General features: G+C 40.8%; 1 protein-coding gene across 5 annotated transcripts in view; it reads left to right on the forward strand.

The window, feature by feature from the left end:
- ehbp1 (EH domain binding protein 1) overlaps positions 1-26,957 on the forward strand; it is a 155,561-nt gene that overhangs the window by 17,838 nt on the left and 110,766 nt on the right. For 4 of the 5 annotated variants that reach the window (XM_067610727.1, XM_067610717.1, XM_067610719.1 and 1 more), the window contains exons 3-5: positions 5,304-5,361; positions 5,698-5,793; positions 10,080-10,133. In XM_067610727.1, the coding sequence (XP_067466828.1) occupies positions 5,304-5,361; positions 5,698-5,793; positions 10,080-10,133 (208 nt within the window). Of the gene's footprint in view, positions 1-5,303; positions 5,362-5,697; positions 5,794-7,707; positions 9,500-10,079; positions 10,134-26,957 lie in introns of those variants that run through there. The other variant, XM_067610722.1, reaches the window with a different exon arrangement.

The following is a 26,957-nucleotide window of genomic DNA, read 5'->3' on the forward strand; positions in this document are numbered from 1 at the left end:
ATTTTAAACACTACAACTGACTATTCCTGTAACAAACTGGCCACAATTTCACACATTGACCATACACGGTTCAGCCAGATACTGACCTAGTCTTGTTAGAAAGAGGAATTTCTCCTGTAGCTTCACTAACCCTGTTAAATGAAGCGTGAGGTTATCAATAAGGCAATTAAACTCAAAACAACATGCAGTATTAAAGACCAAAATGCCAATTAAAAAGATCTGCCTGCCTGGTAAAAAGTCTGTAACTGGTAATGTAGCTATTAGTTGGTGTTTGTGAAGATAAAACCTGTAACTGCAGGCTGATGGGTTCTTACAACAGATGGTGTGCTGTATTTCCTGTCGTGATGCTAAAGTGCCCTTTAGGAAAACATCGAATACCTACATGCTTACTAATCATGGGTTTTGTCTGGATGAGAGCTGCAGCCTTTAATGTAAATGTAGGAGGGTTTATCTGTGTTTTGTGTCAATCTCGGGGGGCTCTCATCTCAGTCCCTGCTGAGACTGCTGACCCACTTCCACTCCTATCTACCCCATCTCTCCAGCCCACACACACACACACACACACACACACACTGAATCATTGTTCGTCTCTTTTTCTTCGTCTTAGAGTCCTGTGTTTTATATTTTGATCTTTATTTTTTATCTTTATCATATCTGAGTTGTAGAACAAAGACGATTAATTGTTGCAGCTTTAGACAGCATAATGCAAAGGTAATCAGAGTATACATGACGTCTGCTAAATGTAAGAGGAGCTCACTCTCACTAGTGGCAGGAAAAGAAAGTTTCTTAAATCTCAACACAAAATCTACAAAGTTTTTTTCAGTTAGTGTAATAAAGTGACTACAGGTGACTTACTATCAACTGATCTTGGTCCAAGACTGTAGGGTTCATTACAACAGATGTTATTTTTCCTTTTTCCCAGAGAAAATCCAGTAATTCTATCCTCTGGGCCCCCTAAAAAATCTGCAAGAAAACTATGAAGCTCCCCACTCCCAACACACACCCACACACCTTACATGTGGGAAAGTGGTCTCAGACTTTTGGACCCCACTGTAAATACAAAAATCACCTGTCAGCAATGTGGACTATGGAGAATGGAAAGATTGAGTTGTGGTTCAGAGTTTTTAGTTCATTTTTTGAATTTTTTTGAGGGGGAGTGTTCAAGCTTCAAGTGTTTAGTTGCTCTTGAAATCATACTCAAAAATACTGAAATATAGAAATAGTTTGTTTGTTCTACTTCCTATAAAACCCATCCTTTAAAATGTTGTGAAACAGTCTGAGCCTCTCAGGGTACTCCATCATCAGTACAAACCAGATCATTATAAAGAAACACATATTTATTGCCATCATGTAGCCAATTCTTACCCAAACCAAACCTCAAATCTAGTGTAAACCGAAAGCCTTAATGTTAAAATAGCTTTTAGTGTTAGTGAGGGCTGCTGAACACACAGTTGAAATGTCTGTCTTCAGGGCTTTCTGTTGCCGCCTTCGACATGTTTGTTTCTTCTGTTTCTGACATTCCTCTCTGATGGCTCATTGATTCCTGTTACACACACACAGAAGGAACATGCTGGCCTTAGGATGAAGCTGAACACGAGGGAGGACGAGACCGAAAGTGCGCAGAAGTCAGTTAGCCCGGAGACAAATGGTTTCAATATTTCTCATAGCACAGAGAGTACTGTACAAAGGGAAGAAAACAGAGGGTAATATTTTGTGCGTGTGCATGCTCTCTCTGATTTGGCCTGTGTTGTTGGACAATAGATTCTCTATGTGGGGCCTCTCCTCAAGGCTGAAATTGTTGCTTGTCATTCTCCCTCTCGCCTCCTCTTTATTTCTCTCTCTCTATCTTTTCTCTCCTATCTTCCTGCTTTTCCTCTCTCTAGTGTCATACAGTCAACCATTCTTTCCCTAGAACGGCTGCTTGGCTGTTGTTCTTCAAGAGTCTTTGACTTAAGGGCCCATGCACACATAAACCTAGTGTTAACCTTGCAGTACTTAACGATAGAGTTCATGCACATAAACCACAAATAACTATATTGGGGATATAGTTAAGCACTCATTAATGTGGGAATATTTCCACAGATATACATAAAGAGGAGTTCAACATCACCTCCCACTGTTTGACATCCAAATGCTATGTAATCACCTTCACCTAAAATCTGTATAGTCTGATTGATTTGGATCGATTGGTTGGATTTGTGGCCAATATTTATTTTTTGTGAATTTATTGAATTTTCACACAACAGTAACAATACAAGGAGAGAATAAAAGGTGGGACATTTTTGATAAAGTTCCCTTAAATTTGAAGGGGAAAAAGGGACATTTTACAGTGGTAAATTAAACTTGTCAGAGTTATCTGGGGAACAAGCCATGTAATGATGTATTATTTTTAAATGACCTCAAATATATATCATTGGCATTTCTGTAAATGTCCAATGTACACTCCTATTTCAATATATCTGTGATAAGATAATATTTGCCTGGACAATTTATCTGTTGGACTCTGACAAAGCCTGACAAACAGAATAGAATTGAGTGGTTTTAATTGATCCCTGTAGGGCAATTTGCTTTCTTACTTTTCTCCATTGTGAGGTCAGAAGTCAGACTCAGCCCTGGAGCTGAAGTGTATTGCTCAAGACCACGTGGTAGATTCTTGGAAGTGAATGAATGAATATAATAGAGAGCTGAAACACACACACTGTATTTGATTTGAATTGCTTACGTCATGCCCGACCCCCCTAACAAGGTCAGTGTTCGACCGATACTGATCCGGTATATCCGATCGGTGCATCCCTACTAAAATATTACTATTAAAGATTAAAAGTCACTATTTAGTGGTTCTTTTAATATAAAAATTGCAATGAATGACTATTCTGTCCTTCCACCGCACACACACACACACACACACACACACACACACACACACACACACACACACACACACACACACACACACACACACTAAAGCACCTGAAGTGACAGACAAGCAGGTCCAAACTTGCCAGCTAACTGCTTTGGCTGTGTTTTGGATGATTTTTCATTTTGACTATAAAGAGTAAAATATGGCCCCAATTTGTCATGTTGTTCCTTTCACATCAAGGCAAAGTAGCAAGTCAGATGTGATTTATGAAGCAGTTGCTTATAGGTTTATCTCACTGATTTTTTTAGAGTGTGCTATATAGAGAGAGATTTAAAGATTTTTGAAAGTGTGTGTGTCAAAGTCTGACCACATTAGAAGGCAAAAGTGTTTAAATGCAGAATGAAAAGCTCAAGGTCATCATAGAGAGGAGCAGGATGTGATATTGTTTAAATGTGGGGATCATGGTGCACATTTTCAGATGGTGTCTCCTGGAAGGCATTTATAGTGTAGCACATGGTTGTACATGTGAAAAGGGACAGAAACAGTTGTTTAACCTCACCTCTGTACTGTACAGCTGGTTAAATGTGAATGGCGGATTGTCGGTTTCAAAAAGCTACCGAAACTGTCGGACACACCCTCCCCCAGTTCAGACATCAGAAAGGTGTGTGGGGAGGATTTTTCCACAGTTGAAGACTGTTTCACCAAATTTGCAACAAGCTGTGACTTGCAACGCCAGATAATTTCCTCACGCATTCATTTTGACACTTTTAACAAACCTCAAGAAAACACCATATTTGTGATCCATGAATCTTGTAAATTTATCTGCAATTTGCGAGTGACAACCATTGTGAAACGGGGCACTGGCACCATTTGCAACCTGCGTGTAAACAGTGGTTCACTTCTGATGAATTATATTGGCACCTTAATGCTCTGTAAGAACAACATTGCCCCCCTGTGTGTCCTAATATTTACAGCTGATGAGTTACCTTCTCGCTTAATCACATTGGATACGCTGATGTAGCACCAGAGTGGACCATAACTGCTGTACAGTATTTGCACTGTTGCACTCAATTCACCTTCAGGCTATGTACGGTAAATACTAAGTATTTATGTAACTTTTAAGAGACGCATGCCGTTTTTGTATCCATCATTGACTCTGTTTGACACATATACGACAGTTGTGACCAGATTGATGAGTGTCGTACTGCTGTTAATCTGTCTCAGCACCCACGGCACAAATTAGCACCAGCCACCAGCCAAATGCTGGTAAAATATACAACTGGCTGGTAAATTTGCTTCATTCACCAGCCAAAAAAACAATGGTAGTCTATTAAGTGGCTGGTAAAATTACAACATTCACTAGCTATTTGACTGGTGGTTAAAAAAAGTAAATTTTGTGCTCCGTCAGCACGTCACGTCTCCCAGCACTCATCTCACGTTCATACAAAATTTCAACAGTCTTTATTACATATATGTGTTGTCTGTAACTTGTTTTCTGAGAGACTGAATATTTGATTTGTATTCTGGAGTTCAGGTTACTCTTGTCTACTCCTGTCAGTTGTCAGTGCAGCGTGATTCTGACCTGGAACTGGGTTGAGTTATATGAGTTGTGTGTGTCCATGGTGCAGTCCACAGAGACAAAGCCAGGGCTTAGTTGTGTCTCATGATTTATTCATACAAGGAGTGGCTGTTCAGGTGTGTGTGAGTGTTTTCTGTTCTGTGTGTGTGTGTGTGTGTGCATGCAGTAGTAGGCTTATCAGGGTCTTAAATCTTCAGGCATTAAGATGCAAGCTCTGATCAATTGGACAGACAGTCTTAAAAGTGGCCTTTGGAGTTTTCTTGTCGACAAACTAAAGTTATGTTTATATTCATTGTTACTCACCAAAAATAATTGTGTGTATTCAGGGTCTGAAATTAACACCCACTAAGCACCAAATGTGGGTAGACTTCTCAGAAGACTATCCGCCACACTAGCGGGAAAATGTTTGTAACAAAATAGTCATATAATAAAATATCTGGTATGAAAGCTTGGAGGAATTACTTGTGTTTGTCCCTATACAGTGTAGACATGCGCGCCATATGTGTTTTTTTATGTATGTCTAAACAGTGCTGCAAAACCGTAGGAGCGCTCGAGACGGTCTGACGTGAAGGAGCTCCCTCCACAGACCGCCTCGAACGCTCCTAGTTGTAAGGCACTGTTTACCGTACAGGACATCAGCTACTTGACATCGCAGCTCTCCGCTAAACTGTCACTTGCTACCGGTTTACTGCTAGCTGCCGTTAATTAAATAGTTAATATGTGGCAACATTTATGAGGAGTGAGTATATGTGACACAAAAAGGCAATTTATTATTTTGGTGGGTAAAAAATAATATGGGTAGACTGATGAATAAATTCCTTTTCCCTTTTGCACTCATCTCTCTTTTCTGTCCTTCCTTTCCAGGCAACCAGACAAACTGGTGGTGGTTTGGACACGCAGGAGTCGGCGGAAATCCTCCAAGGTTTGTATTTGATGTATGGCATTCTGAAACAAAATATAGAAACAATAAAGCCAAAAAGTTTCTCACTTGCAAATGTTAATTTACTTCTCTGAAAGGCACCAATCCAGAATACTCATCAGCGAGCTACCTTCTGATGTTTGAGACATGCCAGACATTTTGCATTCAGGGTGATACAGTTTGTTCTCAGCCACTGTCTGTTACTTATCTTATCACTGTTGATATTATTCTGCTGTAAATACATGTTTTTCCTTCTACTAATTTATACTAATAACCCCTGTTGTATCTCCTACTACTCATGGCTCACATACCTTTCTCATATTTTGCTCTGTCCTGCAGTCTCACAGCTGGCAGCCTGGCATCAAAAACCCCTACAGAGGAGTGGTGGTGTGGCCTGTACCGGAGAACATTGAGATCACTGTCACTCTTTTTAAGGTAGGCTTACAGCTGTTTAATTAGCTCTGAGACAAGCATTGCTCTGTTTAAGGTTGTTTATGGAACATGAGGGTCCTCTGGCCATTAGACTGCAGTAACGGTAACCTACAAAAATAATTGTAGGGTTGCCTACTTGATCCTCTTTTCAGAATTGGGAGATTAAATACTAAATGTTGACTTTTATTTGTAACATTTCTTTGAATTTCAGTAAATGAACAAAACCCAAACTTTGCATATGTCTATTAGTATACAACACGAAAGGCATTTTTTTTTTTTTTGCCGTTATCGGACAGCAGACAGTGGAGAAGCAGACAGGAAACTAGGGAGAGAGAGAGAGGGGAATGACAAGCAACAAAGGTCCCCAGCTGAAGTGTAACCAGGGACTAGGTGGCATGCACCGGAACCGTTCAGCTATCAGTGAGGGCGTTCCAGGCATTTATTTTTCTGAGTGGATAAATAATGTCACATAGCACAACATTTCTCTGTTGTTAATGGGAATCTAGTACCCATTTTGCAAAATTCAAAATGCTGGCTTTCATTTATGCCAGAACTGTTGACACATATTGATTTGTGCATTAAAAAAATTTCGACTATTTGTGAAAGTGAAGGCACTTTTACTTGTTGAATTTCTTTATTTGAAAATGTATTTTGTAATCGGAAGGCCCTTATACGTATTGTATTACAGGTGTGTCTGTAAATGACACACTTCTACAGACCCTATCTGTCACCGTGCCGGGCTTATTTAAACATGCTAGGCCTCTGTGCTGACAGGCTAGCTCTGAGCTCAGTGTCCTGTTACCTGTCTCACTGTCTCAACCAGACCTCCTGCCACAAATACCTCTGTACATGCCTCTGCTTCATATAAGCGTTAGTAGCCTGTTACTTTCCTGTCAGTGTGTACGTTATCAACAACTTTACAGCAGTATAGTGAATCCCAATCAGGCACCTGATACAGAAGGTCCTTACAATGCTTCTTGCACAATTGAAGATGGGAGATATAGTTGAAAAATCTCATGAGACATTATGTATCTCCAGACCTTTTGTAAAGACACCCAAAGCACACTGTGATGTCTGCCAGTTATAAGTATGCATGAAAAACGTTTCATGTGTACTGGCTCAGTTTTCTCCGTCTATGCCATTGTAGCAGTGGTGTACATGTCGGTCTCCTCTTACTCTGGGCCACTTCCACTTCCTGTCCCAGAGGAAATAATAAAAATTGTTTTTGTATGGAGACTCAAAGCAAAGCGACCAAAGGCACAGTTCAACCACATCTGTTGCATAAAGCCATGAATCAAATAATATCGCCTCTGCAATCAGCTTGTTGTCTTTGTTACAACAGTTTTCCTCCACTATATCTGAAAAATTAGGCATTACTGGTCCGATGAATGCTGCATTAAGCAATTCTTGACCACCAGGAGACAAACTCCAAACTACAGCCCTGATAAACCATCAGCTTATCAAGTTGTTATGGTTGAAGAGTTGACTACTTACACAAACACAGCAACAATCGCATCCCATTGCAGTAGGAAGAGAATTACCCGTTTTGGCATTTTAATGCGGACGGAGGTATTTGCAGAAATGAGCTGAAACGCCCACCGTGGACGCATGTCGTGATTGCTCGAAAACGGTGTTTTAGAATGTAGACGGCTTAATGTAGACGTCGTCACAGTCTGTGGGCCAAAACAATGAACTAAAAGGTGGTTAGAATTGCCAAATTGGGTGTTATTCCTCAGTGGGTTTGGTAGTAGAAGTGACTGCTCACATTACATGGAGTCACTCAATTCATGAATATCAAAAACATCAATTAATGCAGGTCTAAATCTGTAAAACTCCTATATCTAATAACTTCTAATTATATATGCAGTATGTTGACTTAGTGTAAAGACTTTTATTAGCTAGAGGATTCAAAGTACTGAAGGGTCCTTGAGCAAATTCTGAAAAGTCAGTTTAGTATAGTTTTCTGTGGTTTACAGCTTACCTGTTTTTGGCCATTTGGTTGTTCTTGAAGGTTAAAGCAAACGCTAACAGTGATTTGAAGATACTCTCATAGTCCTGTCTGGCCTGAAGCACTGCAGTGAAAACAGCTGAGCTTAGCAGTATTGCAGCCTGTACCTCAGAGAGATGTACACCGGCAGGCAGTCTTAGCTGAACTTTGTAGACAACAAGGAAATACTGTGAAGTGGAAAAGTAAGTAGGGTTCTTGCTGCTCATCCTATAGACAGAATTGATTATTACAGAGGCAATAAGCAGGGAGCAGAGTGGGCTGTTAATACCAGCCAACCACCAGAGTGAAACGTAGGTTGGCAATATGCCTCTGAACACAGCCAGGTGTTGTTTTTTTTTTCTTTAGCTAGTTTGTAATTCACAGACTTTGGTTTGTGAGTTTTTATAATGCATCTGTACAAGAGCTTGATATTTGCTTGCACAATGACAGATATTTTAATAATTGTATCTCTGAAATGCTTGTTTTTGAAAATCCCTTAATGACAATGAGATTTTAGGAAAAAAAAGCTGCATACTATTAGGGAGGGGGAGCTCATATTTATTAGCAGCACTAAAACTCTGCAAACAACACCATAAACTGACAATGAACTGAAAAGGCTGATAATGCTGTGCTCTGTTGGCTTTTAGTAACAGTTTATGTGGTTCTTTAATAATGGAGGATTTAAAAATTGAAGGGTGAGGCAACAGTACAGCTTTCTGTGCCCATGTGTGTGTTGTGTCTGTGGCAGACTGCAGGAATATTGATTTTTCTGGGGTGTGTCACAAGAGCAGGCAGAAAGAAAGGCCATCAGTACAAGTGTTCAGTGTGTGTGTTACAAACTAGGGCTGCAACAATCATACACAAAATTGATTTTATTGATTAATGGTTCAAGGCCTGAATATACTCCCTACACATACACACAGATCTCACTACTTGTGTGTGAGATCTGTGTATATTTGCCTCTATGTGAACAGTGCACCTGAAGATCAGTGAAGGTCATCTATGTGTGCACAGTAAGACTGTCTTGCTTTGTCCATTACTGTCTCCTCATCACCTCAGAGTTAGACAGGCAGGAGGGGAGACAAGACAGAGAGACACATGGGCAGACAGGCAAGTACAGTATATCAACAAAAAGGCAACCTGGCTCCCAGACTGGCAGAAAGACAGTGAGAGAAACATCTATAATTTTGTGTTGTTCTGCACTCTCATGTCATGTTCATGGATGTTTCAGATTCTCTTCTGTTCAGTTTAAAGCTTGATTGCCAGTTAAATAGAAGTATACATTACAATTAAACCAACTAGTCAAACACACTCACACAAAGTATGACACAAAGTGTACACAGGAATACATAAACAGCTGTTGTTGAGTCCAGACAGATAGTCAATAGCTCATTATTATGTGACTGAAATTTACCTGATTAATGCAAAACATGTATGCATTTATACAGACATGTATGGGAAGGGAATTAGGACAAACAAATCAGGTCAGTGGGTGAATAGAGGGAGTGTATGCAAAGCACATGAGCTGTCACTTCAACGGTCTGTTTTCTGTTTTACAGTTTCTGTTTTGTAAAGGGCAACACGTTTCAGCGTATTTCCCCAGTCCTGAGACACGTCACTTCTATAGGAAAGCAGTATTTTCCTCACATCAACTTCCCAAATTGAAAACAACACAGCTACTGTACTAGGGCTGCCCCCACCCCCACACTCTCACCCAGACAGGTGTAGAAACGTTTTATTTTACTGGTAGGTTGTGTTTTATTTGAGGGCAGATGTTGAAAGATTTAGTCTGAGTGCATAATGTTGGCTAACTGCTGCCTGCTTAAAATGAATTCACTCATTACTGAACTCTGATCACAGTACTACCATCATAGATCTGGACTGGATAATAAGCATGATGGATCAGCTGATACAGCAGCAGAATCATGCTTTTGTTGCACTGAATGCATTTTTTAGACTGATGGTGGACAACAACATTTATGTAGTGTGGGGGAGGAGGGGAGGGGGGGGGGGGGGGCATTGATTGCTCAGGCTCTTGTCACACCTGCAGTGTGTTTATGATATTAGTTCTTTGTCCTCCACTCACCTCATACTGTAACTTGACTTTCTGACTTCCTGGTTGGTTTTAAGTCCTCTGACACTGTTATGACCAAATCCATCAACTTCAGTGAATGAAATGAATTGTTTCAAGAGTGTTGCTTAAGATTGGTTTGGAGTGCAGGTGTGATGCTGAATTAAATGACCATACTGTGGTTGCAGTATATTGTGTATTAAAACATCTCTTTTTACACTGCCCTCGCAGGACCCCCATGCAGAGGAGTTTGAAGACAAAGAGTGGACGTTTGTCATTGAAAATGTGAGTACTGAATTATATCTACTTATTTGTGTCTTTGCCCTTTTGTCCCCTCAATCTTCTTATCTTTGTCATTGCATTGATACACTCTCTTTCTTTTTCTGTGTACTGGGCACACTGCATTTTGATTTTTGTATTCATTTTAATCTTATTTGGTAAATTATGGTTAAGGTGCTTTGCTCAAAGGCACCTGGACTGTTGATAAGAGGAAAACTCTTCTCATTCACAGTGACAGGTGATTACTGCTTCAATGTAATTCCTCAATTCTCAGCAATTTTTAGGTAAATCCTTTTTGCATTACATGTGCAGGTTCTGCCACCATGTGGTCAAGTTTTGCTATTGCATGCCTCTCTCAGTGTGGATGGTAGCCTTCAGTTTGAACCACAGGTGCTGATTTGCATGTTGGCATACATGCAACTACAGGTGCTGATTTGCATACATGACCACAGTGATTGTTTGGCACAAGTGTGTGTGTTTATGTGTTTATGATGGTAACAGCCACCATTCCTGACAATTGTGGAGTGTTATTTAAAGGCCATATCTAAAGGCAATAAATTTCACGTACGCTTATTGAGTGGCAGCTTGCAAATGAGTAATTTGACTACTAGTGTTTTATGTATCTATTTATTCATTTGTTCATTTATTCGTTTGTCGTTTGTTTTTGTTATCTCACGCTATTATTCAAAGCAACAGAAGCAAAGGAAAACAGTTTGAAAGGCAACTGCATACAAATAAAAATCAGGACTCATGATAAATAACAAAAGGACATAGAAGGTGGACACGAGAGAGCTGTGTGTGATAGTGGGAGCGATAGATTGAGAGAAGAGAGAGGGAATATAGAAAAAAAGAGGGAGAATGGGCAGATTATTTCAACATGTAACATGGGTCTGCCAGGAAACTAGAAACTTGCTGTTCAAAGCGATTCACCGTATTCCCTCCTTCTGTTGGAAGCAGTGATGTGACATGTGCTCCTAAATAATACAGACATGTTGAAGAAATGTGTTTTTTGTACTTAAACATTGGCCATTTCTTGTTTAAGCTTTTGTTAGAAAACTTGACTAATGTTCTCTGTGGTCGTCCTGTGATACAGTGTTTCCTAAACTCTTAAAGAAATATTGGTTGTAATAGAATCAATTTGTACTTTGACATTGAAGAAAAACATAAAAGCACATCTCAGTATGTCAGTGTCATTCTACTAATTGTTGTGGTGTAGTGTAGTTGAAGTGATAAAATCATAGATCAATATTTGCTACAGAGCAGTGCCTTTCGATCTAATAGGGATTCAGTGTCTTGCTCTGGCACTTCAACAGGATGGGTCTGTGCTGTCACAGGTACTTGTCCTGGTCCTGCAGCTGAAAGACTAGCCTCCCTGCGGGATACACACTGACACATATTGACACCGACACACATCACAGGAACAGCCTGACCTCCCTTTCAGGGCAAAGTCTTGAAGTATCTTTCTCTCTCTCTTTCTCTCTCTCTCTCTCTCCCTGTCTGGTGCTCACATTTGTTTGAGTTGGTTAAGGTTTTGAAGACGGTTTGAAAGATCATTAATGAAATGTCCAGGATGTTTTATTCAAAGGAACTGCTGCATGTTAGGCCAGCCTCGTCTTTCCGTGACATGCAAGCTTTTGCCAAAACAGCTGTAATAGTAAGAATTTAAGAAACTGATACCTGCTCTTACTTTATTTTTGTTGGCATATAAACTTTTCACTGAGCGTTAATGAAGTTATAGCTAGCTTACACTTTTTAGTAACAGATTTACTGTATTTTAAGGCAATATTAGCTTTCTGTTCTGTCAAAGAAGTTGTTATTGGGTAATACCAATTTCATGATGTCTGATATATAAACTTTTTGACTGTAGAGAGAAGAGGTCACTAGTCATCAACAAGGATAGGCCTCTGAGACTCCTCAACCCTCTTTTTTTAAAGAATGTTAAAGAATAGTAGGAGAGCTGGCTGAGTGCTTTGACACTTGTCACTTTCTGTGCACATCAAGCTCAAAGGAACGACAGCAGAAACTGCTCTACCTTTCTCTCTTTGATAGAAAGCCGAGACGACAAGCAGGTCAGCTGGTGTTCTCTGGTCAGAGCGTGGGAGAGAGCACACAGAGACCCAAGAGAAGGAGAAAAAAAAAAAGTTAGTAGGTTTGCCTGTGTCTCTGCATACCTGACTAATGACAGAAAGATCAAAGCTGAACCAGTCTCCTGACAGCAGGAATGGAGAGCACAGAGGAGGAAGGAAAAGAGGGAGGGAGGAGAGGAAGAAGGCAACCTTACACCTTCACACACTCAGATTTAGAGAGAGGGTCATGATGGAAAAATCTAAATGAAAGACCAAGGCAGTGATTTTTATAGTGAAGGTTTGTTATGTTTATCTTGATTTAGAAAATACTTTGTAGGGGATAAATGTAAGGTTTCCTTTTAAGCCTGTTAGATAATTATAAGTAATCAACAGGAAGTGAAGGTGTGCTTTGTTTTTTAAATACATTTTAAAGTAATTCAAATTCATTTTGTTCCTCCAAACTCTATAGATCTCGATAAAGCTCCATATACTGTGGCTCTGAGTCTTGGCCTCTTGTCTCTAATTGATTTTTAATGTGATAATGTAGCACTTTAGGCTCGTTGTTTGATTGATTACAGTCCTTTCAAGTTTCTCTTTGCATCCTAAATGCCTAAAAATGATGAGCAATAAAAAAAAAACTTTTATAAGCAGCAGACAGATTTACTAGATGGCAGCTTTTAAAAACAAAAATTAATTAGATATACACTTGGGGCAACATGTAGCTTCATCTTAAACAGTCTAATTCATCTGAGACATGACCTAATATTGCTGTATTGTGTTTTGGTCTGGAATTTAATGATGTGTTTGCACACTACTGTGAGGAAAAAAATCACAGAAAGTACACATGCAGTAGTAACTGTTGTATTAAATCTACAAAACACCTTATACCTGTTGAATTGCTGAGTACTTTCACCGTTACTCGTAATGTGAGACACTGAGAGATGGAGACAGAGAAATACAGAAGTTTAACAAGTGTATAATAATACCAGTGAATGGTTTTGTAATGTGTAAATTTGTTTATGTTCCACCATATTTTTCCATTTATCTGCTTCTATGTTTGAGTTCAGATCTCTTTCTCATAATTTTCTTAAATTGTCACAGTTAAAAATTGAAACAGGATAATAGTTTGTTCTCCTTTTTACTTAATATAACCCCCAGACTCTTTATGTAGCTCCTTATTTGTAGGTACCTCCAAAACTCCCTCTTGGCTAAGCCAAAATCATATTTAATCTCTTGAAAGGATTGCTCTGTACAAATCACTAACTTTTTGAATATTCTTATCTACCCATGATTCCCACAGAATAGTTTTTTTCCCTATTCAGATTAATGGGTTTTTCCAAATTGATGACTATCATCTAACAACTTATGAGCTTTTATCCATGTCTCTCTGGAATGCTCCAGGATTGGTTTGTTATTAAAGCTTGGTACATTTTCTGTGACAGTGCCTCTATCGGCCCCAAGGGGGCAGCAAGTTCATTTTCTATCTTCAGTCATGCAAGTTGATCAGTATTTCCATTATTCCAATGTTTAGCCAATTTTGTCATTTCAAATGGTATTCACACAACTCTACATTTGGTAATCCCAGCTCTCCTTAATGCCTTGTAGTGTATAATTTAAGAATGTTAATTCTGTGTTTCTTCCCATTACACAGAAAGTCTCTTAACTGATTTAAAATGTTTAAAAATCCCTGGAGGAGAGCTGACTGGCACCAAAATAGAGATATAATTCAACTGAGGTGCAACTACTGTTTTTATTATGCTTATCTTTCCCCCTAAACTCAGATTTGTCAGTTTCCATCTATCTAATTTTGTTTTAATCTTTTGAAGTAGTTATTAATTTTTCATTATACTGGTAAGATTTGCATAAAGTTTTATCCCAAGGTATACCATTCCTGTATCTATCCATCTGAACTGCAGTGAGCTAATTACACCCTATGACAAGTTCTCGATCTGGCATTACTTCAGACTTGCACCAATTAATTTTGTAACTTGATATCTTTGAATATGTTTCAAATAAACCTAACAGTATAGGGGCTGAAGAGGCAAACAAAAAGTCATCCGCATAAAGAAACAGCTTGTGCTCTTTTCATCCAGCTCTAACCCCACCAACCTTTGGTCTGCCACTGCAAGTGGTTCAAGAAATAACGTAAACAATAATGGAGAGAGCGGGCCTTCCTACTTTGCGCCCCGTGACAGCTTAAAGGAGGGTGATATCAACCCATTTGTAAGGACTCATGCCGGTGGGTCTGCATATATCACTCTAATCCAATTTAAGAACCCAACTCCAAATCCAAAAGTTTTCATAGTATGCAACAAAAAAAACCCCACTCCACCCGGTCAGAAGCCTTCTCCTAGGGAGACTCCCTGCTTAGCCACATCAAGTGAAGCAATCTTCTGAGGTTATCAGAGGATGACCTTCCACTTATAAATCCAACCTGATCTGGATGTATAATGTCCAGCAGCATATACTCTGGGTGCATAGCTGATACCTTGGTTAGTATTATGACAGGCATGTAGCTGGTTGGATCAAGTGGATCCTTTCTTTTTTTTGAGGATCACTGACATTACTGCCTGATCCAATGTACTCACCCATTAATATAGCCCCAGAATATACCTTAGTTAAGATAGGTGTCAGAATATCAATGTAGTTCTTATAATATTCAACAGGGAAGCCATCTAACCCTGGAGCCTTTCCTGACTTCATTAATTTAATAGATTTCCTAACTTCATCCACTGTAATTGGAGCGTCCAAAGGTTCTACTTGAGTAGACGACATCCAAGGGAGATCAGTCCTTGAAAACCATGCATTGATTTCTCCAATATTAACAGGAGTGTCTGAAGTATACAGATGTGAGTAGAACTTTTTGAAGACTTGATTGATTTCCTGAGGTGTAGTCACCACTTGTCCAGATACATCCTTCATACCTGATGTAACATGCGTGGCTTCCTTTTGCTTTGACTGTCTTCCCAGAAATTTGCCTGATGTTTCTCCACTTTTGTAGAAATTTCTTTTGAGTCTAAATATGGCAAATTCAGCTTTCTTATTATATATCTCATTTAACTGTGGTTGAGTCTACCCCGGTTCGCTGCATCTTGCACTGCTCTTTCTAGCTAGTCACATTGTTTGGATGCCTTCAACAGCTCAGCGCTTAACTGACCATTATCACTGTCGAGGTCCATCGTCCGACTGTCTGCCTCCTTCAGTCTCTCAAAAATAGCGGTTATATCCGTGCTAACTTTAGCTTGTGAGGTTTTCACTAAGGAAAAATCCATCTGCAGTTCTTTGAGAACGTTGCCAAGTTGCAACATCTCTTGCATTGCTTTTTCCAAAGTCGCCTGAAGTTCTGTGAGAGCATTTGATGCAATAACTGGAGCATTTGAGTTGGGTTGGCCTGCAGCTTTCTGCGGTTCGAGCTACAAGCTTGTAGCAGCCATCAGAAACAAACAGCGGTTTTCAAGAATGACACAAAGTGATTACGAAAACTACACACCACTTCTGGGTGGCAAAAATAAGCATTTAGTGATCAAATTCAAGGGGGAAATGGGTATTTTTTTGGGAGCAATATCCTAGGCAACCGTCTTGGTAGGTGCATCCATGTGACTTCCACTTATGACATATTGTTATAGTGCTGCTGGTTCTTGGTTTCTCACCACTGACAGAGCAATAATTAGGGAGATATATAATTTGACCACCAGAGGGCAGTCTACCCTAAGATCTGTGAAAACCTGCTTTCAAACATTCACCATTTAATCTGTTGGATCACCACTTTATGTCACCCGTGTGTTTGTCTGTGTATGTGTGTCAATAGGAAAAGTATCTCTGCGTGCCTGCAAGTGCCTGTATGTCTGTGATGATGTATGTGTGACGAAATGTATATCCAAACATCTAGAGTGTTTATAAATGTCTAGTCACATTTTCTCCTGACTTTTGACTTTGCATGCGTGTACATGAGTGCATAGACAGCTCAGAGCCCCCTGCTCACACCCCCACCCCCACCAATCAGGTATCTAAGCTAATATAAAGTCAGGAAGGATGAATGAATGCGGTAGTGAGTGCTGCTCAGAGGAGGAGGAGGAGGAGGAGGAGGAGGAGCAGAAGAAGAGGAGAGGTGAGTTCTCCTGACCCCTCATCAGACGGCGGAGGAGAAAGGGGAAGAATACGCCATTGTGCCCGAGCGCCGGAGATGATGAAATTCAAGATCCCCGTGCTCTGGCTTCGTCTTAATCTGGGGGCCCAACCTCGCGCTAGGCTAATCCCTCCCCGTCGAATTACTGGCCCTGGCTAGATTGTATTTTGTCATTGAAAATGGCAGTGTCAAACACTACCTTTTTCTCTCCTCTATTTGTTCGTCTGCCAAGTCGAATCGCATAATCAAAAGATGGAGAGAGAGCAAAGAAGAGAAAGCGATGGAGAGAGGGAGGGAGAGGTGGCAGGCTGAAAATGGCTACACAGTAGTATCTCTAAATTGCATGCTACCCTTGCCTTTCACCCTTTTTCAAATAGGCGCGTATTATCAAAAAGGTGGGCAAATAGAGAGTCAAAAGATTGGACGGCTATATTTGAAGGTATTGTGCTGACAGGCTCTTTTGTGTGTGTATGTGCATGAGGGGGTTAATGTGTGTATGTATGTCTGTGTGTATTCTCTCTGCGTTTGCATATCAACCAAAGCTGGAGATGGTAGACCAACTTCCCTCATCTTCAAAGCTTTGTGGGAGGATTTATATAATACACACACACACACACACACACGCACACACAGGCCTGTTGTATTTAAAGTGAGAAGCTATCATGTCTGAATACATTGAATATACAGGGACACACACTCCAAGGCCCACTCTCCTGCTCCTCCTCCATCTCTCTCCCTCCCAATTCAGACTTCGCCTTCTTCACTCGCGTTACATCAATGTCACTCAGAAAAGAAGGAATTTCCAAATCTATGGCTGCTCTGCCAAATCACCGCTCACACTGTTTGACAGCCTGTCTGCTACACGTTGCCAGATTTTAAATATTGATTTTTTTTTTTTTTTTTTAATTACCACGTTAAGTAGTGACAGCTTTAACTGCCTTTTTAATGCTGAAAACCAACACAATCATAGGGGTGACTGTTTTTTCTTCCCTGCTGTATAAAGGGCAAAAGATTTGTCACATGGCCATACAAAAAGGTTAAAAAAGCCTTATAGTCTTCTCTAGAATGCTGTCATGTTTTGATATCCAAAGGAAAGGTGTGTAGACAATTTTGGAGGCATTACAAATGTAAATGCAGCATGTATAAGCAACTGTTTGACTTTATTTACATACTGTTTATTGAAGGAATTTTTACTGTGGCTTATGATAATGTTTCCAACACCCCTTCGGCCATGTTGTTACTGCTTTCTTTTCCCCTCTCTGCATCTCTTTTTCTCTCCGTCTCTCCCTCTCTCTCTGAGGTGATGTCCTGTCTATTGTGGACCACATCCAACTCCATTAAGGCCATTTCCACACCACATACCTCCCACTGACACACACTCACACAATCACATACTGACACTCATCTCAGCGCACACTCAGTGAAAAACCATGACACCCATCCGCTTACACACACAGGCCACAAACTATCTCCATACCTCCACACACACACACACACACACACACACACCCTCTCTGTATTGTACATACCCATGGTGTGTGTACTGCCCCCACCCCTCCCCTCTCTCTGTCTGGAACACATTACGTAGGCCAGTGGCTTGTGAGCGCTGACTGGGCCTCTGGGAAGAAAAACACAATTATTTCAGCCCTCGGCTATTCACGCAAAGGTGACAAAAGCTGGTATGAAGTATGAAATCCCAAAAGTTTCTCCCGTGCCGAGGCCGACAAATTGGGATTAATTTGCACTCGTGTGCATGCGTGTCTCCAAAGTTTTCACCTTTGCTCGTTTCCCATTTCTTAAATAGTTTGGAGAACTCAAAAGGCTCTAATTTATTGTGTCGGAAAGAAGAGCGCGAGTGTGTTCGCTTGGGTCGTTCATGTGTGCTCACAGAGCTGATATTAAATAATATATGCTTTATAGTAGAAAGCTGGAAGGATGTAAATTATTGTGTGTGAGGGTGTGTGTGTATGGGGGTGTTGGGAGGGGTAGGGGGGCTTCTTAGTATGGGATCACACATTCACACACGCTTTCCAAATTAATTTAATCTAATTAATCGCCCTGAGGAGAGGCAACAGATGCTGGTGATTACCCCCCATGCCTGGACCCCTCCCTCTCCGGGCACATACGCACAACCACAAACACACAGCAAGTACACACCAGAGGGCACACACATAACTATCACAACTCTAAATGCTGCCATTTTCTGCCAGTATGCAGCCAACATGTATTATTTTCTTGCATTGAAGTGCATAAAATATTTATGTGGGCTGAATAATAAAATCAAGACACACAGTTAGGCTCACAGCAAAAAAAAATATGGAAAAGACGTGTTTCTTTCTTGTGTGTGTGTGTGTTGGTGTCTTTGTGAGAAACTGCACCTGTGTCTGGAGAGCTATGTATTTGGGTGTCCAGTTAGTTACGTCTTAGGGTGCTCTGTGTGTGTGTGTGTGTGCTAGTGGGTTGTAGGTGGCTATGGAGGCCGGGTGGTCCCTCCTGTCGCCTTAATAGGCTTACTGGCCCCTAATCCACACCACACCACCTCGTCACATGGCTGGTCTGCTGACTAACCGCTACCGCCACCATGAGGTGTGTGTGTGTGTGTGTGTGTCTCCAACTACGTCTCTGTGCAGGTGTCATGTTTGTGTGTGACTGTATCTGAGCGTATGTGGGTTGGTATCTGTGTGAGATATTGTATCTTTATACTTGAGCTAGTGTGTGATTTGTATGTAAGCATAAGCATTAACACACTAGAGTTGACAAAATTCATTCATTCATTGACATTAATTGTGATAATTGAGTAAACCTTTAAGCCAGTAAAGCAAAAAGTTCAAACATTTAATGATTCTAACTTCTCAAATGTGAGAATGTGCTGCTTTTCTCTGTTTTATATCACTGTAGATTAAATATCTTCAGGTTTTGGACAAAACAAACTAATTGAAGATGGCACCTGGACTCTGGGAACTTGTGTATTTTTCATTATTTTGTGATATTTTAATCCAAAAAATCATTGGCAGATTAATCAATAGTAGAAATAAGTTGCAGCCCTGGTCATTTCACACCTGTACTTAAATATATTGTCTCTTTTAGCACACATGCATACACATACACTGCTATGTACATTTTTTGACACACACCATATCTTCTATCAGTGTATGTGTGTGTTTTTGCTTACATGCATGTGTTTGTTAATTAAACTGATTAAACTGTTGCCCCTGACGATGTGGGGCTTTGTTTCTGTGTTTGTGTCATATTTTTCATGCTCTGTTCTCTCTCTCTCTCTCTCTCTCTCACTCTCACTCTCACTCTCACTGTTTTTGTGTGTGTGTATGTGTATGTGTGTGAGCGTATTTAGTCTCTCTTTGTATTGTTTTGTCTGCTTCACTGTTTTATCTTGGTCCTGTTCATACTTAAGTCTCTCGTCCTTGTGTTCCTGTATGCCCTCCGCATACTGTGTGTGTGTGTGTGTGTGTGTGAGCGAGAGAGACATATGTTTGCAGTGTGTGTCTTTTTGTACGCCATGCACATGTGCAGTCTGTGTATGTTGCTCGTGTGCATGTGGAGGTCTTTACGTTTGCATGTGTGACTTTTTATTCATGTGTAGTGTGAGCGAGTGTGTCTTGTCCCACTGGTCCAGGTTGTGACCTCGGCTTTCATCTCCTTAGTCTGAGGCTCCTGCAGCCCGCTGCGCTCCGCTCCCAGCCAACAACGCAGCAGATGTCACCAGACACTGCTGCAAATACACACACACACACAGTCACATGTACACATGTACACCGGCTCATACACAAAGTGTCTCTCCATCATATATTCACATAGGCACACACACACAGGCTCACAGCGTGTGTGCACACATACAGTATAAAATCTCACACACTGGCATCCTGTCACACATGATGCTTATAGATACATTTCTGGCACATACACACATGTGGAGTCTAAACCAGCCCAAACAGGTTTTTGTTTTGCCTCATAGAGTGTGACGTTTGACCCCAAAGCAAACATCAAAACACAAGTGTCACCAGGGAAAACATCCTTATTTCCGCCTGTGTGGCCTTCACATGATAGATGTCCTAACTGAAGTTATTGTGTGTGTGTGTGTTTTGACTCAAGATGTTGATGTTACAGACTGTGGATCAGTCCCTCAAACCTTCATAACAATGTTTGTAATATTTTGGCAAAACTTTAAAGGATGATGATGCATCTCACCACTGTGACATATATACACTTGACACACAGAAGGGGAGTGCTACTGTAACAGGCCTAAACAAGATGAGCTATTTTGCAATTGGTTGGCTAAAAGTGGGGAATGCATCATGTTTGGTCGGCATGACAAAGTTAAATATGGCACGTTATCGCACCGCTGTTAAATACTGCACCGCAAGCTAATACTAGTATACTTAAGATCGAGATCTGTTTGTGTAATGGCATCCCTGCCAATGGAAGGAACTTTCAAGTCACAGTCTAAGTAGACACAAGTCATGACTTGCATGTTCCTTGAAACAAGAAGTAAAACCAGTTAGATAAAAATAATTACAATACTGTTTTATTGAGGTGTGTGTCCCTGTAGGTGTCTCGTTTTTCATTAACATGATGGTTGTCGCTGCTCTCGCTTAACACATCAGTACTTTTATGTACAAATCACCCTCCGCATGCAGAGCATTTAGCTAACACTGGTTGGTTGAAACAGTAATGTTTGGACATTCTGGTAATCCTAGCAGCCTACAACACATACCACAAGGGCTAACCGCTAACTAACAATTATTTTCACTACTGATTAATCCATAAAATAAAAATATCCAAAAATAGTGAAAAAATGTCTGTTATTAATTCTCAGAGCTCAATGGTGTCTTCAAATGTCTTGTTTTGTCTGATCAAAAGTCCAAAATCTAAAGGTACCATCAAATGTTTGGCATTTTTCCTTAAAATATGACCAAAAAATTAATATTCGATTATCAAAATAGTTGCAGATTCATTTTCTGTCAATCAACTAATCGATGAATGCACTCTGGTTCTATATACCACACACTCTCAATGTTCTCAGTTTTACTCCATACAGTGATTTTCATTGCACGCCATCTGTCACTACTGTCAACTATAAAAAAAAGGCTAAAATGATTGAAAACCAACAAATGTAAAACGATGAATAACTGTTGTATTATATTGAATAGCAATACAGGGTAGTAAAACAAGATATTTATTTCAATTAAAATGTCAGAGACTACAATACGGGATCAATTTTTGTTACAGAATGATGATGGCTGTTGTCCCAGGCCACGCCTGTCCTGGCCCCGCAGGGACTGCCAGCTCACTGTGTACAGACTTGTGCCAATCTAGAAAACAAGCTGTACCTCCTCCTCCTGTTACTGCCTCCTGTCCCCAAGCTGACCCAGAAGACACACACTGACTCACACGCATCCAGGCACACACAAACACACACACACACACACATTCACTTACAAACACAAATGCTGGAAAGGTTCAGCAAAGGTGTCTACTGTATCAGGTTGTTTGGGGGGGTTGGTGTAAAACGAGCCTTGAACCAGCAACAGTGAAGGTAGGAGAGGCTGGGAGGAAATAGAAAGAGCGGAGTGAGACAAAGAAGCGAGAAAGGAAGTAGACTTAGATGTTATTTGTACTTGGACTCACAGGTCAGTCTTTACACACTTCACTCAACTAGAGACTGAGGACAGATCTGCTGGCTTTCATTGTTAAAACTAGGTGGAAACAGAGAGTTAAAAAAAAAACAAAAAAACCCTGCATTGCAGAACCAATCCAAAGTCTTTAGGGCGGCCCTTCATATCGGGGCGGTGACACGCAGTTCACTACGGAGGAGAATGTGGGGGAGAGCATCATTTCCGTTTAGGTTTGTTAGAGGCCGTTCTTGCCACCGTTCAAGCAACTACCTTCCATTTACAAATCCCCAGATGACTGGTAGGTTGGGAGATCTCCAATTGTTCTGGTATCACGAGACTAACTTGTTCTAGGTGTTGCTGACTTGCCATGCCGCACATTGACTGTCTGCTCTTCACATTTTTCTTTGTGTGCAAAACCTGATGTGCAACTTCACATCCAGTCCTGAACTACTGCAGACACTCAAGTTGCACAATGCACATAATATTTTGTGATATTTGTGTTACACAGTTGCAAATCTTAACATACAAGCTCCAGATGTCTTGAAGTATTGAACCATTATTTCTTGTCCATTATGTCTTTCAACAGTCCTGATATATGATTGAAGGCTCTTGTTTGTACATTATTGGCAGCCACACCCTCTCTTATCAGTCATCTCTGAGGTCGTCTTCTATCACTTCATGGTCTCACATCCTGTCAACTGCCCTGCTCCTCCCTGGTCGACTCTAATCCCTGTCTTCATCCTCATCTCACCTTGTTATTGGTGTCATGTGTTACATGGTGATGATGGGTGGTCAGACGGTTCGGGTGCGACGCGAGGTGCAATTGGACGACGACGACGACGACAGCGGAACAGTTATTATCTCCATCTCTCGGTTATTTATTTTTCCTCTCTGCGTCTTAAGATGGCTGCTCGCGATGGAGACAGGCTTGTGTGGCCCGCAAAACACTGGCCCCAGCAAATCCCCCTGTTTATCCACAAGCCTGACCCGCCGGGTCTGCGTGGGCGGGTTGTTCGTTCGGCAGATATGTGTGTGTGTGTGTATGCGTGGGTGGCGGTGGCGAAAGAACATGTGTGCATGCGTTAGTGTTGAACTTAGGCTAAACTTGTGTGTAGGGTGACTTGTTTGGCATTATCTCCTCAAGATCCGCTCGTGGTGAGTACGTGCGAGTGTGTGTGTGTTTGTGTACGAGCATTTTAGGGAGTGAACACAGATACACACAGTTACTGGCAAACTAAGGCGACTGTTCTGCTAAGTGGCAATGAATAGGGTCTTATGATGTGCTCTGATGCCAGTGCTAAGCCAGCCACTGACAGTTAGACTGATCCCCAAACATGCTCTGTCTCTGTTTGGGATATAAATCTGTACTCAGAGTACCGCACCCAGAGGTGAAGGTGTCAGGAATTTGAGGTTACTTGCAGTAAAGGCATGCACCCATGGGTGTTGAGGAGATGTGGTGAAGGACACATTCCCTCTGTGAGAGAGCTGTGTGTCACTTCTCAAAATGATCTTATAAATTCTCTTAAAGCAAAAAAAAAAAAAAACAACGTCCTAATGTTGCATACAAATAAATAAATTTGCATTTAAATGTCTTTCTAAGCATCTCTTGTATGAGCAGTGATAGGAGTAGAATTTAGTGTGGAGGCAGTATGATGGGCCCTTTATGCTTATTGGTTATAAGTCATCTATGAATCTGTAAATTAAAAGTTATTCTGCTGTTTCACCAATGTGAAGTCACTCTGAAACAGATCAAACACTACACAGCTCAACCACAGTGTACACATTTAGATATGAGAGGGAGCTGTTTGTGTTTTTTGTGTGTGAGTGTGTCATGCACATAAACAGAATAAACAAACCGAACTGGGGAACCCTATTGTTCTTTCTTGGAAAAAGGAATTTCAAAGAACAAGCGCTCACCCATGCACATACATACACACACACACACACACACACATACATGCACACACACTAAGGCACACCAGCTCCTTATCCAATCCCTCCACTAATTCCCCCTTGGTAGAAGGTGTTCATTGTTTCTCTTTCATTCTAATCTCTCCCTCTCCTTTTTTTTTAAAAATCCATATTAGATTCTCTTTGAGTTGGCCACAATCGGAGGCACTGAAGCAGAGCATCACCCTGCTAATGCTCTTTGTCTCCCCAGATTTGTCACTTAGCATGGAGAGTACACCTTTGTCATGGAGCAGGGTGGGAGAGAGGCAGACTCTCACTTGGGGCAATTGTTTCTTGTCACAGGCCATCTTAACCCCCCGCCCCCTTAAGCAAATCAGCTTTGCTCTGGATTAGGGCCCTATCATAGCCCTGTCAGATCTCAGCAGCCTGCCTAAAACAGCTAAAACAAACAGATCCTTAAAGTGAGAATTGAGTGGATATGAAGAATCTGATTCCATAAAAAAAATCCCGTTGTTGTCTTTAACTGGAAATCATCATTTGATATCTCTGGAATATAGAGGTTCCAGCCTGTGGGAGTTTTATCAGCCAAAACCCTCGAGCTTGATAGCATCCTCTTCTCGGTCGTGTGGTGGTGAAACTAAAACAAGATGGGAGGACTATCACCATATAGCCATCACAAAACTTTGTTGGGAATGTGATTATATTGCAATTTCATGGAAGTTTATTATTTTAGTTGTATGGCGTAGTAAGAGGTTTTATTCTACTATACATTTTAAAACAGGTGCTTAAATGATAGTTTTGTGGGTAAAGTGACTCCCAAGAAGGCAAAATTAACGGCTGGCAAGGTTGTTTTCATTGTTCAAACCAACAATGAATTGATCTACTTACAAGTATTGAGTGTGTATCACTTATTCCTCTGTGCTGTAGACCTCCGTGTTACAATGTAGCACAAAGTCAAGAGGCTGTGATATGTAGCACAACAAGCTAGTGAAGCGCTGTTAACAGAAACTCGTTAGCGCACATCCACAGAAGTGTCTGCCTCACACAGAACTACTCTCGGGAGACTGAAAACGTGATCGCTGTTATTAGTCTTTGGAGCCGTTTCTAAACAAACTAACGTGCCCAAAGTCTTCGTGGCCAAGGTACATGTCATCCAGTGCAGCGGTGTGACTCATTGACATGTTTTTAATAGTTTTTGGACAACAATGGAGGTCTATGGCACAGAGGAATAAGATATATCAGGCTTTGGATACACACATACATACTTGTAAGTAGATCAATTCATTGATAATTTGGCTTTGCACGTGAGAGTTGTTGACAATAAGAACATTTTTTAAATCGCCAGTCATATCCTTTAATGTCCTTTTGTTTCCTGCATGTAAAGCACTTTTTTTAATAACTGTGACTAAGCCAGTATTGTTATTAGTTTTTTACCCATCAGAGGTTATTTTCCTGCTTTCACAGTGACGTTTTGAGACCGATTTTGTCAGCTTTGTGTTAGTTGTGTTGTACTGGTTAAGTTTACTGCAATAGATGTGTGTCTGCGTGTCAGAGTGTGTAGTATAAAATGAGGTGAAAGCTCAAAAGAAAGAACTTGGGTGGTCGACCACCGTCATCATTCATTCTGTTAAACACACACACACACACACACACACACACACACACACAACCAGTCAAAAGTGGACGGACACACCACCTACCTCACCCTTGACAAATTTGTCCACCGTTGTCCACCACCATGGTGAATCTGCCGTCCTGATATCTGAACTTCGGCTTCATGCAGGGGAAGTAATCAATCCCAGATACAGTAACTGGGGGGGTGTTGGCTCAGTGGCTGTTTGTGTGTGTGTGTGTGTGTGTGTGTGTGGTGATGTTATTGGCCATTTTAGGCCTTGATGATGGCCAGAGATGGTGAAATGGTGGGAAAAGTGATGAGCAGGCACTTCATAGACCAGGGATGAACTCTAGCTATAATCCTGTCGACCTATCTCCCTCTCTCTCTCCCTCCCTCCCCCTCTCGGCTCTGTCTTTCTTTCTCCCTTACCCCATCTTCCTCATTTTCTCAATCTTTTTCCCTTCTCTCGACTTCCCTTTCCGTCCTTCTCCTTGCTATCCACCTCTCTGTCTTCTTCTCTCGTCCTCTCTACCCTTCTCTCTTTCCATTTCCTGACCCCCCCCCCTTTCCCACCCTTTCTTTCCAAACCCCCCATGTCCCTTTCTCTCTCTCTCCAGCAGAAGTGCAGAGCCAGGGCTTTTGCCTGCTGGTAATTTATTTTCCCATTAGCCCCCTGTCTGAAGTGCATGCTCTGGGTCTGAGTGTGTGTGGGGGGCACTGAGGGCCACCCAAAAGAAAGACCCAGAGAGGAGAAGAGAGGAGGGCACCCTGGACACACTGATAAGACGAGAAAGAGAGGGAGGCAGGGTGGGAGGGAAAGAAATGAAGGGAGAAAGAGATACTGGCTTGGTCTCTATCTAAGCATTTTTGCTGGTTATGAATTATGATGCTGACTAATTAGAAAAGCTGAATGAAAACGGCAGATTTCAGTGGAACGATTACTAACGCTGAAATGATTAGTCAATCCACAGCATATTAATTTATAAGAATTGTGATTATCAATGGCATTTTAGCTTCATAAATGACAAAATTCAAACATTTTCTGGTTCTAGCTGCTCAAAAGTTGGGATTTGCTGCTTTACTCTATTTTATATAATTGTCAGTAAAATATTTGGTCGGACAAAACACACAATTTGTATCATACAATAAATCTCCTTGGACTTTGGCCATATAAACTAGAGCAACAACGATTAATAGATGTTTTGATAATCGATGAATCGCAAAATTGCCAAATAGTTGATGGTTACAGCTTCTCAAATGTGAAGATTTGCTATTTTTCATTTTCATATATGAAAGTCAATTGAATATCTTAACATTTTAGACAAACAAAACTAGAAATTTGAAGACATCATTGTGGCCTCTCAGAAATTTTGAACGCCATTTTTTAACATTTCATAGACTAAACGATTAATCAAAAATAATTGTTAGTTGCAGCCCCAGTGTTTACGCAGGGTTTAATTTTAATATATTAATTTAAAT

The sequence above is a fragment of the Thunnus thynnus genome, chromosome 14 (assembly GCF_963924715.1).
Source record: "Thunnus thynnus chromosome 14, fThuThy2.1, whole genome shotgun sequence".
NCBI classification, from domain to species: domain Eukaryota; kingdom Metazoa; phylum Chordata; class Actinopteri; order Scombriformes; family Scombridae; genus Thunnus; species Thunnus thynnus.